At 41.9% G+C, this 16,116-nt stretch overlaps 1 protein-coding gene across 7 annotated transcripts in view; it reads left to right on the top strand.

Moving 5' to 3' along the window:
- The window catches only part of TRAF3IP3 (TRAF3 interacting protein 3), a 140,574-nt gene extending 126,896 nt beyond the window's left edge, over positions 1–13,678 (top strand). For all 7 annotated transcript variants that reach the window (XM_073615760.1, XM_073615754.1, XM_073615755.1 and 4 more), the window contains 5 exons: positions 834–978; positions 2,354–2,416; positions 8,591–8,736; positions 11,063–11,176; positions 13,408–13,678. In XM_073615760.1, the coding sequence (XP_073471861.1) occupies positions 834–978; positions 2,354–2,416; positions 8,591–8,736; positions 11,063–11,176; positions 13,408–13,503 (564 nt within the window). In that variant the 3' untranslated portion in view covers positions 13,504–13,678. The remainder of the gene's footprint in view (positions 1–833; positions 979–2,353; positions 2,417–8,590; positions 8,737–11,062; positions 11,177–13,407) is intronic.
- Positions 13,679–16,116: the final 2,438 nt, after the last annotated feature.

Genomic DNA, 16,116 nt, shown 5'->3' with positions numbered 1-16,116 from the left:
TATTTGATTCCAAAAATGTTTTGGGAGCACTCCATTCCCTTGTGTTAAGACTAATATTCTGTACTTTCTCATGTAGTGGCTTCGTCATTCCAAATATAAAAATTACCTTTTTAGCAAGCCAGATGTGTCCATTAGTAGTTTTTATTTTTTTAAGCGAATGGTTGAAAGATGGCATCATAGAGGTCTTGGGGGAAAGAGAGTGTCTCTTCTTATCTCTACCCGTAAAAGTTAAAAGCCTGAAGAAACCTTATCATTACCAAATCCTAATGGCCTAAGGCCATACCACATTCGCAGCAATGTCAGATAGAGCATATTAGGTCTTAATAGGAGTTCAATATCTTAAGGACAGCATTGGTTGTGTTGCTACAATATGGCAGTTATTTTATTTAGATGGAACAGTATTTTGACATATTGTATCAATACAAATACAGAGCATTCATTCTACCTTTAATTTAAATTATTCATTTGTATGCAAACTCATGTTCTTGATACTAAATGTATGTACTGAGAAGAATGCTTTGATTGCCTATCCAGTTGATTCACATAGACTTCTATAGGGCTGTCTCTTTATACTTAGAAGTGTATGCAAAGTGACTTAGCAACTGCACCCATTAAAAGGAAGTGTTCAGCCAAAGGTTATGAAGATTTCTGCAGGTTGGGGCCCTCTGATAAATGTACACAAAAATCTAGAGGGATAACTGGTCTTTCTTTGAATGTACAGTAATCTTTTTACCTACACGGCAGAAATGTAAATCACAAACTTGTACATGTGCCTGCAATTCTAGATATTACAGTAATATTTCTTATGTTGTGATAATTATCTCTAATTTCAGTGGGTTACAAATCAAGATGTACAACTTCAGCAGCTACAAAATCACCTTCTAACTCTGCAGCAAGAGAGGAGTGAACTTCAGGCCTGTAATGAGCAGTTGCAGGAGGACTGTGAGATCCAGAAGGAGCAACTGAGTTCTTTACAAGGTGATTATAAATTTGAAAAAGTCACTTTTAAACGTCCAGTACCATGTACTTTACCACAGCGCACTGTGACACTTGAATGGCATCTACATACAGTGAATGATTAGGCCGCTTTTACATCTAAGTAGTTCTAAGACTGCAGTATAATCTACTGAACTCAAATTGCAGAAAGCATAGATACTGTATGTCATGCAGACCAATCAAACCCATTCATATACTGTAACTGCACTTCAGTGTAGTGCGTTTGGGGCCTATAGAAAATAATGGTAGGGCAAAAAAACACACATGAATTCCTTCATACTGCATTTTAATGCTGTGTACCATATGACCAGCAAGCCATTTTTTAAATGTATTTGTTACGGAGAAGAACAGACAAAACACAGTTCACTGCAAATCCTAAATACAAGAACTGCATGCATTTTTTCAGGCAAAGTGTGAATCTAATCTTCTAGTAAACCTTTGCTTTGTTCAAGCAAGGGGCTCACTTAAAGCAGACCCTCTCCCCTTTTAATAAATCAGACTACTACAATGGGACATATACTGTATATTAACCACTATTCAGCCAGAGAGAAGTAAAGTACCTGCTACTTCTGTATATGAGTAAGCATGCAGCTCCTTTCTCTTCCTTCCACAATACATTACCAAGTGCCTGAGCAGCCAGTCACCAGGCCTGAGTGTTGTCATATGGGAATGGGTGGGAAAAAAAAAACTGTGTAAGCTCAAGTCACTTTGGTCAAAACTTTTACTTTTTCTCTTCACTCCAATGACTAAATCGAGAAGCGTAAATGTAAAAGTGTACGAGCAGTAAGGGGATTGGGCAATTAAGTCAACATGTTGCTTTTTCCTGCAAGTAAGTGCATGTGAAACTGCATCAGAATGCATGAGGAGGTTTTATTACTGTCATTTGCAGTGGAACTGCATAAAGAAAATGCTCTCCTACCCCACAGCATCGCCTTATACCTACCTGAGCCCGATGTCGATCCAGCGCTCTGCACAAGAGCAGCATCTGGCCCAAATGCAGCCGTAGGAGCTATTAGCTCCTGCTGCTGTCACAGCCAATGAGGCGGGAGTGGGGTGGGTCTGAGCAGCACTCTTGTGTGTGAATGGGCACTCTGAGCAGGGCTTGCTATGGGGGCACTCAACAGGGATGAGAGCAGGAGTGCCATGAGGGACCTGAGAAAAGCAGGATCGGGGCTGCTCTGTGCAAAACCACTGCACAGAGCAGGTAAGTATGACATTTGTTATTTAAAAAAAAAAAAAATTCCCTTTACAATCACTTTAAGTTCTGTACAATGCTGTATTTTTTACCTTCATGTTTTGATGCAGAAGACATGGAAAAAAGATTTACACATTGATAAGCATTGTTTCCTCTCTTTAGCTAGATTACAGAATGCGGAACAGCAGAAGTTGCAGATGCAGATACAGATCAATAGTTTACAAAGTAAGTTTCCAATAATTTGTACTCCTATTTAAGTAATTATGTTGTGTCCTTAAGCTGACCTTAGGCAGATCTAGCTGCCTGATACTCTCAATTCTTAGCCACAATGTTGCAGATTTGCCATCCAAATACCTCAGTATTTAGGAAGATACTCCGGGGAATTCATAAAGCATGTCTAATGCCGCGTACACACGACTGGACTTTACAGCATACTTTGTCCTGCGGACTTTACGACAGACTTTCCACATGAACGATCTTGCCTACACACGATCAACCAAAGCCCGACGTATTCGTACGTGATGACGTACGGCGGGACTAAAACAAGGAAGTTGATAGCCAGTAGCCAATAGCTGCCCTAGCGCCGGTTTTTGTCCGTCGGACTAGCATACAGACGAGCGGACTTTTCGACCAGACTCAAGTCCGTCGAAAAGATTTGAAACATGTTTCATTTCTAGGTCCGTCAAACTTTTGGGGAAAAAAAATCTGCTGGAGCCCACACACGATCGAATTGTCCGACGGACTCCGGTTCGCCGGACCAAGTATGCCGTAAAGTCCGGTGGTGTGTACGCGGCATAAGACTCTTTTTAGAATTCCATCGTGCTTGCACACAACAAATGTTGGCACGTGAAATTCTCCTGTTGGAAACAGCTACATGAATTTGAGACAAACACCACAGTATGTGGAGGCACACGGAGGTAAAGTGTGCGCAGCTGAGTTCCTTATCTGCCGCTGCACCTGTCCCATGAACAGCACAGCAGCTGAAGATTTTTTTTAAGCTGGGTGGGGGGTGGAGCCTGATAGGTATTCCGAGTCTAGTTCCCCCATCAGGTCTGCTCCCCTTACAACTGACAGCAGGCAGATCTATAGACAGCCTGCTATTGGCTATAGAATCCGCTCACTGCCTGCTGTCAATCACGAGGAGAGAGCAGACCTGATAGGGAACTGGTGTCTCAGCTTCCCTGCCAGGCTCTGCCCACCGTCAGTGTCACTGGGTGCTAGGAGGCTGTCAGCTGTAAAGTTGACAGCATCATTAATAACCAGGACAGATGAAGAGGGGGTAGCCCTGCTGGACAGGCTCGCCTTATTACTTCCAGTTTCGTTATCTATGAACTGGAGGTGGTTATTTTTTAATTTGGTGCAGTCATTTTACAAAGTGGCACCATCTAGAACTAACTGAACCTGCCACATGTTTTGACAAAGCTACCAAAACTGGTAGCAGGATGTTTGAAATCTGGCACAGGACCCATTACAAGGCCATACCGCTAGAACATGGCATTAATGGTTTTTCTTTAAATTCCTCTGACTGTCTTTGTCAGCTTGAAAATTCAAATGCAGCCCTTGAATCCAAGCCAACACTGTCGCTTTTATATAGGAGAGCCACAGCTCTCATACCCACATTGCTAGCATTCATGAAGTAACAGTGTCGGGTTAACCTAGAGCCACACTGATGTGTGTGGAAAGAAGATGATAATGGCAGATAAGTACCAATTGATACTAAAGGTTAAGTGTTTTTTTTTTTTTGCTGACAGGTTAACTGTATGCAGGCACATAGCATTCTATGAAGATCTCATCTGACATGAATAATTCAGGAGATATGAATGTTTAGTAAAAAAATATCCTGAAAATCAGAGAATTTAAAGAGTAATCAAATCAGGTTCAAAAGGGTAGCTCAACCAATAAATTGTCTACCATAGACCACTTGATGTAGTTAAAACACAACATTTATTCTGGATTAAAAAAAAAAATCACAATGGGGGCTGATGGCACCCAGCTGGAAAGGTACATGTATATAGTATGTCTTCAGCTATTCAGAAACAGTTCACCCATACCTAGTTGTATTTCAGTTTAGTCCAGTATTCTGTATGTGTCAAATCGTGTATGTGTACCATTTTTGTTTAAATTAGCGGCTTAATAACAAAAGATTCACCCAGTTTGGTTATGTCTTTGCATGCCATAGGGTCAACGTACATGGTACAATCAAGTTTATTTTTATCATTACTATGTACTGACTTTAAAAAAAAAAAAAAAAAAAAAAAAAAACGTTTTTGCAGAAAAACCATGGGGGGGGGGGGTATTTGGGAATCTTTGCGGTCATTAAACTACACATATTTAATAATAAATATCCCCCAAAAATATATTTAAAAAAAACACTTTTTTGCTCAATTTAGGCCGATATGTATTCTACATATTTTTGGTAAAAAAAAAATCGCAATAAGTGTATGATGATTGGTTTGCGCAAAAGTTATAGCGTCTACAAAATAGGAGATAGTTTTATGACATTTTTATTATTAATGTTTTTATTAGTAACGGATGCGATCTGCGATTTTTATCGTGACTGCAAAATTATGGCGGACACATCGGACACTTTTGACACTATTTGGGAACAATTGTCATTTATACAGCGATCAGTGCTATAAAATGCACTGATTACTGTGTAAATGACACTGGCAGAGAAGGGGTTAACCACTAGGGGGCGATGAAGGGATTAAGTGTGTCCTAGGGAGTGATTCTAACTGTCGGGGGGATGGGCTACAACTCACATGACAGCGATCACTGCTCCCGATGACAGGAAGCAGTAATCTCTGTCATGACACAAAACAGAACGGGGAAATGCCTTGTTTACATAGGCACTTCCCCGTTCTGCGGCTCCATGACACGATCGCCAGGAGACCATCGGACATCGGGTCCCGCGGGCACGGTCACGCTGTACATGGCGAGCGCATGCCCGCTAACCCCGCCAATTAAACGGGACGTACAGGTACACCCACTTGCCCACCGCTGCCATTGTGCCGACATATATTGGCGTGCAGCGGCCGGCAAGTGTTTAATATTTTGGGGGGCGGCAAACGCTAAACCCCTCTGTGCTTGCATGCACTACACCCAAATCCCCCCCAGCTCCCTCTCGCTCGCATGCACTACCCCCCGTCACTCGATCGAACGATCAGGAAGGCAGCGATCCATGGCCTTACCTTATGCTGTGGTAGAGGTGCAGGGAGGAAGTTTGCAAAGGGAAGTGTCGGGGTCGTTGCTTCTCCCCCCGGCCGAACATGAGGCAGGTCCTGAGACCCGATTGGCCTGGAGTCCTAAGACTCAGGACCCACTTTCTGATTGGCCAGGAGGAGAAGCAGAAAGACATTAGCGAATATTAATTTGCTAATGTCACACAAGAGGGTGGGCTCACTGTGCCCCAAAGCCCACCCTTTTTTGAAGCCAATTAAAGCCTCAGTCTCTAATCACGTGCTTCAAAAAAAAAAAAACCCACAATGAAATCCATGCGTCTTGCACACTGCATGGAGATTGGGGGCCGGGCGCATGGATTAGGGGGGCAGTGCCCCTGCATCCCTAATGGGCTGGCTGCCACTGCCAAGAAGGAATATCATACAATTGCTTTTTTTTATACAGTAAGTCCTTAGAAAACAATGTTTTTTTCAAATGTGATTATTTTCACCAAAAAAAAAATGGCGTGGGCTTCCCCCAAAGATCTATACTAGACCCTTATCTGAGCACACAGCCCGGCAGGTCAGGAAAGGGGGGGCCTCCTGGACCATACCAAGCCACATGCCCCCAACATGGGGAGTTGATGCTTTGGGGCAGGGGGGGGCCCAGCGCCCCCCACCCCAAAGCACCTTGTCCCTATGTGGATGAGGACAAGGGCCTCTTCCCGACAACCCTGGCCGTTGGTTGTCGGGGTCTGCGGGCGGGGGGCTTATCGGAATCCTGGCCCCCCACCCTATGTGAATGAGTATGGGGTACATCGCACCCCTACCCATTCACCTGGGGAAAAAAGTGTCAATAAAAAAAAACACACTACATAGGTTTTTAAAGTCATTTATTGGGCAGCTCCGGGGGTCTCATCCAACTTTGGGGGTCTCATCCAACTTTGGGGGTCTCCTCCGACTTCTCCGCTCTCTCCGGCCTCTTCTCCCGCTGTCCGGTGTCTTCTGCCAGGCTCATCAGCTTTCTTCTGCTCTTTTGCCCGCTCTTTTGCTAGCTCTTTCCTGGTCTTTTCCTTTGTCTTCTTTTCTCTTCTTCCGATGTTGACTCGACGCTCTCTCCCGCTGTAGCGACTTATATAGGCATGGGGCGGGGTTACCGGGTGATGTCATCCGGTGACCCCACCCATTATGACGTCACAGTCCCATCATACCCTGGGGCTATTTACAGTTCAAAAATGCCACAGTGGGCATGAGGCCATAGGCTAACATGGAGAGGTGTTTTTAAGCTGCAAAAAACACTCAAAAAAAGGCTGTAAAAACATCCGTGGGCATGAGGCCTTATAGGTGATATAACTTAATTTATTGTTTGTTTCGATTGTTGCGTTTATAGAAGATGACCCGTGTTTGTTAAGGAGTATCTATATAGGAACTCACCTAATTTCTCTCTAGTGAGCCCTTGCACTAGATATTAGGCAAACTCTACTTTCAAAATCAGGATAATGTATTTAGGGCCAGTACACTCAGGTGACAAAAGGGGGCGTTGTAGTACATATTCTTACTGAGCTGCATTGTGACTAGTTGGCCCAATATAAAATGATGCATTGTGTTAGGTAAAACTGGAATTTGTTTACAGCTTCCTTTGGCATAGTTAAGCAGGGTAGACAACTGGCAACACAACCTCCAACATACTGAACACTGAATGATTGTTCGCATCCAGAGTTTGTATGAGGTCTCCAAATAGATTATTATTATTATTATTATACAGGATTTATATAGCGCCGACAGTTTACGCAGCGCTTTACAACGACATTAGGGCAGACAGTACAAGTACAATACAATTCAATACAGGAGGAATCAGAGGGCCCTGCTCGTTAGAGCTTACAATCTAGGAGGATAAATGCCTTTAAAGTGTTACTAAACCCACAACAGTAAAATCAGTCTGTATATGCAGCATATAATGCTTGTTATAATCACTGTGTAACTTAAGGGGTTAATCCTCTGCATTGTGTAAAAAAAACCTGTTTGATCCTGCATGCACAGATCCTTCCCTCCTGCACTGTCTATCTGGGGAAAGCCAGTTAACACAGGCAGAGTAGCCTAGCCAACCTGCACATGCTCAGTTGTCTTTTATGCTGGAGAGAACTTTTACTTGTTGAGCTGAACTAGCCAGGTCACATGATATTGGCATCACACATGGGCGTGTATACAGGCTGCAGTGGAAATCTCCTCCTTCCTGAACTGTCAGCACTGGGAAAACTGGTGGTATACAGATCATCAAAAAGGTATATATTGGCAGTATTTTAATGTAAAAAGAAAATTTATAAGCTGTGAGCACTGTGGGGGGGGGGGGGGGGGGAGGCAGATGAACTATTTTCATATTACTGGGTTTAGTAACACTTTAACGCTAACCATGCAGTTTTTTTTTTTTCTTTTTTCTCTCTAAGGTAGCTCATTGCACTCTGAAATATTTAGTAGAACATATTATTGTTTAGTTATAAACACATACAGATTGCATACCAATTTGCCCAGTGAAAGTGACTGTACATTCATTTTGAATGGGGCAAAAAACAAATGTTATAAGGCTATTTAATGTGCTGGTTGAATGTTTTTCCAAGTATTTACATTATAAAATACTGCAATTGCCCGCTAAATGGCACATTCTATGATATTTAGTGCCATCCAATGGTCAGATGGTATTTTTGTTTAAATTAATGAAAGACATTCAACCAGCACAGGAAATAGCCTAACAACATGTGTTTTTTTTTTTTTCGTTTTACCCTCTTTGCATGAAACAAATGTACATTCGCTTTCACTGGGCAAATTACTATGCAAATTTTTATATTTATACCCCTAAGTATTACATATCTCTTTTATCGGAATATGTTAAACTGTACAATTTATATCTACCAACAATCATGTAGTGCAAGGGCCTGTGTGATTACACACAAATTCAAAGTAAGCTATCACACTATGCAGTTTTGGTAAATCAAAAATAGATTGTACACAATTTGTATAGTCAGCATGTATGGCCATCTTTAAGCACAGAAGTCACACTCTGTATGACCCTCCCAAATAACAGTCTTGGTTATGTCGGTTAGCATATTATGCAAGTGATTTTAACTAGCAAAATGAACATGGCTACATTCTCATATTATGATTTGGCTAACAGTACAGTTTTCCAATTTTAAATGAGATTTGGCATTTCAGTCTAAATGGAAAAATGGTTTTCTTCTTTGCCCAGAGGGACTTTCAGCATTGGAGCAAAGAAGCAGTTCAAACGTTACATCAAAAACAGAAATATTGCACTTGCGGGAAACACCAGATGGAGCAGTGCAGAATGACCGCCTTCAGTTTATTATGGAGAAGCTAACATCAAAAGAAGAAGAAGTAAATACTTTTATTGGTCTATGATTACTTTTCTTCTGCTTGCTTTTCCAGAAGTCTCTTGAATTGTTTAACTGCCGCTGTAAACTGATTAACAGTTAAGAGTTCTATTTTTTCAAAATTTATAATGAACTATCATTTGTTTCACCAAAGAGCTTCTAGATGTGTATGGGCAGGCTGCGCTTTGAAAGAAAAGCTTAAAGTGATTATAAAGTCTCAATTTTTTTTTTTCAATAAAAATAATAACAAACATGGTATACTTGTTGCAGTGCATTTGCACAGAGCAGCCCTGATCCTCCTCTTCTAGGGTCCCTTTTCTGTACTCCTGGCCCCTCCCTCCTGGTGAGTGCCCCCACAGCAAGCAGCTTGCTATTAGGGCACCCGAGCTGAGTCACAGCTCCCTCTGTCCATTCAGACACGGAGCTGCGGCCCAGCCCCGCCCCTCCCACTCCTGATTGGTTGACTGACTTTGACAGCAGCAGGAGCCAATGGCACCACTGCTGTGTCTCGGCCAATCAGAAAGGGGAGTCTCGGATGGCAAAGACATTCGTGGACATCGCTGGACAGGGATGGACCTCAGGAAAGTATTAGGGGGGCTGCTGCACACAGAAGGCTTTTTATCTTAATGTACAGAATGCATTAAAATAATAAACCTTCTGCCTAGTGAAGTACACCGTGCTTCAGCCAAACACAAATTGTAATGTGCAGTAACTGTAATACACTAGTATATCCCACTATATTGAACAAAGGTGCTTTCAAACAAGAGGTGATAACGGACAGAGATATCCGCCTGTCCTTGGTATCACAAGCTTCTATCCTAAGACCCCTTTCACAATTGGTCGTTTTGCAGGCGCTATTGCGCTAAAAATAGCACCTGCAAACCATCCTGAAACAGCTGCTGCTGTGTCTCCAGTGTGAAAGCCCCGAGGCTTTCACACTGGAGCGGTGCGCTAGCAGGACGCTGAAAAAAATCCTGCTAGCAGCATCTTTGGAGCGGTGAAGGTGTGTATACACCGCTCCTGCCCATTGAAATCAATGGGGCACCGCAGCTATACCACCGGAAAAGCGCCTCTGCAGAGGCGCTTTGTGGTGGTTTTTAACCCTTTCCCACCCGCGGCCGAATACCGCTGCTAAAACGACAGTAAAGCGCCGCTAAAAATAGCGGCGCTTTACCGCCGATGCACCTCCCGCCCCAGTGTGAAAGGGGCCTTAGGCCGACCATAGACGAATCGAAAACTGAGCATACTATTTTGTGCCATCATTTGTTTCCTTTTTCAAAACAAAATCCAGCACATTGGATCAGGCACTTTCGAGTGTGACACAAACATTGCATGTCACAGCTGGCACACTAATGATGTGAAGAACGAACGACCAAGAATTTTCATTTGGTTTTTGACTCATCTATGGACTGCTTAACAGAGTGTGACTTTGCTAATAGCACACCACCAGTAAAATAATTTCCACCTTCTCTGTGGTGAAGGGCAAGACCAGCCTGTCTGAACCTGCCTTATTGCAGAGAGCACATGACCACATGCCTAGGCTTCTGGTCATAAGACCACCTAATAAAAGAAGCCTTATAGAAATTTTCAAGGAAAGGCAAGTCAGTACTTCTGCCTAAAAGGCCTCAATCACATGATTGTACTTGAGCGTACATCCGTGTAATGGGCTGTGTTTTCCAGCACAAGATGCAAAGGTGTTCCATGCATCTGCATGCAAGCAGTCAAAGTTGTGTCTGTTGGGACACAGGCTGCTCCCAATTTGGCATCCATGCGGTTGCAGGTACGTGTCCCTGAACAAAGAAAGTGTGAGTTTGAGGACACACTCCCGCACCTAAAACTGTGTCCATGCAGCCTTCTGCATCCAAATAGATATGAATGGGACTACCTGCATGCGGATGCATGGAATGCCTATGCATCCCAAGTGGGCAATCATGGCTTTATTTATTACAGTTGCTTACAAAGCACCATCGGTTTACACATATATATTGTACATTTACATCAGTCCCTGCCCTCAAGGAGGTTACAAGCTAAGGTCCCTAACTCACATCCATACATATACATACTAGGGCCAATTTAGACCGGAACCAATGAACCTACCAGGAGTGTGAAAGGAAACCGGAGCACCCGGAGGAAACCCACGCAGGCACAGAGAGAACATGCAAACTCCAGGCAGGTAGTGTTGTGGCTCTTTTACACAGATGTATGCTTGTACACATGTGAGAATGAGGCCTTACTCCCTTTATTCTTTGGAGCAAGACCGTTAGTGTAGGTTTATATATTAATATTTGAGTATAGGTTCACTTTAATGATAATACTTTTGTGTGTGTCAGTGTGCAGGTTTAAAGGCAGAAGTTGATTTAATTACTGAAGAATACAAGTCATGTCAACGAAAACTGCAACAGTGCAGGGAGGAACTGAAGGGAAATCACAGACGGAAACCCAAGGTATTCTTATATCTCCAAAGGAAAGCATTGTGTTTAATTACCAGTATTGAGGTTATGTCACTGTTTTTAAGAAATCAGATGCAGGAGAGACTAATTTAACAAAAAAAAACACCTCTGTATTCTATATAAAAAGAGTACATGCATGCAAATTCATATAGTAAGGACGATTGCTAGGTATGTAAAAGTTCTGTATAAGTAAGGCTGGCCATGCATTATACAATTTTATTATAGATTTACCAAAACCATATAATAGGAGGTCAAACGTAAACACTTCCAATTTGTATGCAATCAGGCAGACCCTTGCACTACATAGTTGAAGGTAAATCTAAAGGAAATTGAATAAGAAAATTGTATAATGTATGGCCAGCCTAAGTGTGGAAATCAGACCCTTTTTTAGATGGAGGATCATGCAAGAAGTAAGCATAATTTAAGACCCTGGTTTCCAAAAATGTAGTCAAGAGAGGGGTGTATGATTTACATTACAGTCCCCTCCCCACTTGATAATATGCATGAAGTAGCTCCTCATCGGTGGAGCAGTGGAGACAAGATGGGAGTTTCTGCTTGGAAAACTGGTGGGCTGAATCACCTCAATGGAATCAGCTGCACGATGGAGTCTGACTTTTCCCGGAATAGGTATGTAGATCTGAGAACTCCGATACTGAGATTTCACTGCAAGCGTAAACCAGATCTTAGATGCCGTTGGGCAATACCGTCTTCTGTAAACTAGCAGGGGCTTTTCCAAGCCACAAGGAACAGAATATGGTATGAAGAGAATGGATACTTAGATTTTGAAGAGGAGCAAAGTAGTGTTTAGAGGTCTATGGGGGTTATATACTAAAACTGGAGCGTGCAAAATCTGGTCAGCTGTGCATGGTAGCCAATCAGCTTTCAGGTTTTATTGTTAAAGCTTAATTGAACAAGCTGAAGTTTAACAGCCAATCCTACAATGCACAGCTGCACCAGCTTCTGAATGCTCCCCCTAGATGTCTGTTTTAGCAGTGCATCTCAAACTTTGTGTTATGGTACCCGTATACGCGGCCGTTTCAAGTGCTATCAACCAGCTTACTAAAAATATGACTGAATAAGTCAAGGTAACTTACAAACAATGATTTCCATCTATACCTATGATAGGAGATAAAAGGTAATTACCTTGATCTGTTCAGTCATTTCTGCACACAAGCACTGGTTGAGGCTGGTTTCACACTAGTGTGAATTGGATGAGGGTTTCCTTGCATCCAGTTCGCATGACAGGAGGTTATGACCGGCGTCCAATGGAGCCGGTTCACACCTCTCTGTGGCGACTGCAGAGCAAATTGCACAGGAGTCCTGTGAGTCTTTCCTCCCTGAAATGGAGAACAGGGAAGCACCGGACCCCTGCCACAAGAGATCTTAGTGTGAACCCAGCCTGAAAGTAGGTGCTATCAAAAATTAAAAAGGCCAGCTTTAAACTCAATACAGGATTCAGCCACAGACTTCTGGTCAATTCTACAGCCACCTCTGAAGTGTTAGGCTACTTTCAGACTAAGGCGCTTTACAGGCACTACCTACAGCACTAAAAATAGTGCCTATAAAGAGCCTCTCCTGTCTCTTCAGTGTGAAAGCCCGAGGGCTTTCACACTGGCGCGGTGTGCTTGCATGACGGTAAAAAAAAGTCCTGCAAGCTGCATCTTTGCAGCGCTGTAGGAGCAGTGTATACACTGCTCCTAAAGTGCCCCTGTCCATTGAAATCAATGGACAGTGCCGGCAAATGAGGGCATTTTTAACCCTTTTTTCGGCCACTAGCGGGGGTTAAAACTGCTTGCTAGTGGCCGAATAGTGCTGCTTTAATGCCGACGCCCGCCCCAGTTTTAAAGTATCCTTAACAGAAGGTATTGCTATATAATTAATTCTAGTGAAATCCATGTTCCAGGGTTCTAACATTTCCCTCTTGTAGCAAAGCTAGGGTTGGGTTTGAATTTAGAATTTAAAAAAAAACTGGGATAAAAAGGAAAATACCATAATTAGCATATTCTACATTTCTTTCTTTATAATTGGCCTTATTTTTAAAGGCCTCAAATAATTGGAAGTTGTACCATATTACAAATTCAACAGAGAGTAATAATGTGTAGCTGTCAGTACAACTAGATCTGTCTACAAAAGTGAATGATAAGATGGTATTGTTGGAAACGAAAAGTTATCATGACAACCGAATTCTTGTATCCCCATGCTTTTTAAACTTCTTCTTTCTACAGAGACGCTGTTCGTGTTGGATACCAGTCTTGGTGATAATATTTGCTGCAGTAACTGCGTACCTTTTCTCCCCTGAAATGGGACATTTCCCACAATGAAACTTAGGACTACCTCAAGTTTGTTACAGCAACTAGTTCTTTGTTTACTTTTTTTTTGTTTTTTTGTTACATTTGTATTCAACATTTAAAGCAATGTTAACAATTGTGCCATTTAAATGTATATTGGATAGAAACGTTACACTTAATTGCCATTTAAATATATTTTAAAAAAAGATGTCTTGGTATTTTGATTTCAAATAAATATGGTAATCTCTTACATTCCTGCTGAAGAGTAACTAACTAGGTGCATCTGCAAAATAAGATGCAGTTATTCTTCTATATGCATAAAGTTATTTGATGGGTTTGTAAACACAAAACAATGAACTTCTCTTATTTGGTAAATATACCAATGAAAATGTATTCTTTCCTGCCAGCTGATAACTGCCTATGCTGCACTTTTATCAGTGACATTGTTTTCAGCTTGATCTGAGGACTGCTGAACCCTGCCCCCTTACAGAGAAGGGAAGAGGGGGAGGGGTTCTGTAGTCCTGTCCTATGATCAATACCATAGACACAGTCCCTGCAATTCATAAAGATAGTGTCAAACATGCGTTCTAAAAGTGGCACAGCGTTCGCCATATTCACATACCAGTCTTGAACTTGTACTTGAATTTGCTGCAAGCTGTGCCACTTTGAGAGCACATGTGAGACACTTTCAGAAAATCTATCTGCACCAGGGTCTCTCTCTGTATGCCAAAAGAGAGTTGGCCCTAATTACTTCCACTGTTTCAGGATACGAACTGTCGGTATTTCAGTTAGAACTACCTGAATTTGGCACACGAGTCCCTGTCAGAACCAAAAGCATTGCAGATGCTTCATTTGAATTGAGCACAACACCTTAACAAGCGGGATGAACGCCAGAGAAGTGGCACAGCAGCATTATTGAATTCCCCTCAGTATGGTGAGTTGGGCATAGTTCCTCTAGGACAGAAAGTGAGTTCCTGACAGGATTAGCAGTTAAACATGAAAGAGAAGCTTGAAAAAAAGAACTGTACTGGGGTCCTGTGCATGATACCACGTTCCAGTGCAGGAACAATGCAGCATGTTTTGATGAGGAAAAAAAAAAACTGACTGGACTGCATGTGGTGTGAACTGGCCCTAAAGCTGAATTTTTAGTTTTTCTTCTTTTTTTGGCATAGTTACACTGGTCCAGCTTGGTCTAATGAAAGTATGCATATTCAAAAGCTGGCTGATCCATGTGGAAGCAAAAAACCACTGAAGTAGCTACCGTCTCATGCTGAGCGGCTGCCCTGCTGCAAAGTAACCACATGGAGTCACTCGCTCCGCATGGGCATTATTTAGAAAACATTGTATTTTCTCAGTGAATACAAAGCATTCTCTGATTGGATAATGTAGGGCAATGACTTCATTATCTCCACCTCAAACAATCAGAGAGCGCCTTGTATTCATTGAAAACATGTTAAGTGTTCTCTGAATGGCACCCGTGCCAAGTGAGAAACCCCATGTGCTTACTATGCAGCAGGGCAACCGCTCAGCAGTGGATATGGAAGAAAGTGAAGATCGTTGTAGTAGTAACAGCAGCAGCTCCTACTGCAGTGCACTTGCACAATAAAAGATGCAAAAAATAAATAAGAGCAGAGATCTATACATATTACACTTATCACATCCCTTCTGCTAAAAGCCTATTAGTGGAGTAACCCATTGTAGAACAATTTTTAGAACTGGTCTAGTTTAGCAGAAATGTTAAAACAAGCTTATTGCAACTAAAACTGTACATAAAAGGGTTTTATAGATCACCAAATATATTACAGTATTACATAAGCGGGAAGGTGAAAAATTACATATCCATAGTTAAAATTCATGAAAGGAACAAACAAATAATAATCTTAAATATTTGCATTAAAAAAACGATTACACTTTAAAACAAGGTACACTTTTTTCAACCTTGCCCTGACCTAACCTTAACCCCCCTTCCACAGATGCCGGTTTACCTTGTTCCATCCACTGCGACTCCACTGTTTGGCATGCACCTGCTCATTACGCCCCAACTACTGTTGTGCTGCATTATTGCACGTATGTTAAGGCAGCCCTTCCAGTAAGCACATTTACTATTCTCCCTATGCAGGGTAGTACGTTCCTGTAGGTATGGGGCCATCCCTTGACCATCTCCTGCCCTGGGACATGACCCCATATAAGTCTAAGGGGCACTAATGTTAGGACAGTAAAGACCTATGGTAAATGAACACAGGAGCTGTGGTCGTTGGCTTTAGGCAAGTATCTGTGGACAGCAAGAGGTGGTTAGGTTTGGTCAGAGGTAGGGGATAAAAAGGATAAGTGCACATATTTAATAAAGATGAGTAGGCCGAATATATGACTGATTAGAGTTCTCTAAAAATCATTGTATCTACTCAGTAAAACAGCACTAGGAACAAGGTGAGAAATCCCAAGCAACCAATCAGAAACCATCTAGTAACAGTTAGGCTTCAGTAAATCTAACTTACTTGTGCTGTTATTATATACGGTATATTATATATATATATATATATATATATATATATATATATATATATATATATATATATATATATATAAGTCGGTTTGAAAATGGCCATTTTACTTACACATGACGGTTATCATTTTTGCAAAAAATTT

This window comes from Aquarana catesbeiana, linkage group LG02 (genome assembly GCF_042186555.1).
Source record: "Aquarana catesbeiana isolate 2022-GZ linkage group LG02, ASM4218655v1, whole genome shotgun sequence".
Lineage (NCBI taxonomy): Eukaryota > Metazoa > Chordata > Amphibia > Anura > Ranidae > Aquarana > Aquarana catesbeiana.
The sequence above is the reverse complement of the archived record's forward strand: the minus strand, read 5'-3'. Positions and strand labels throughout refer to the sequence as shown.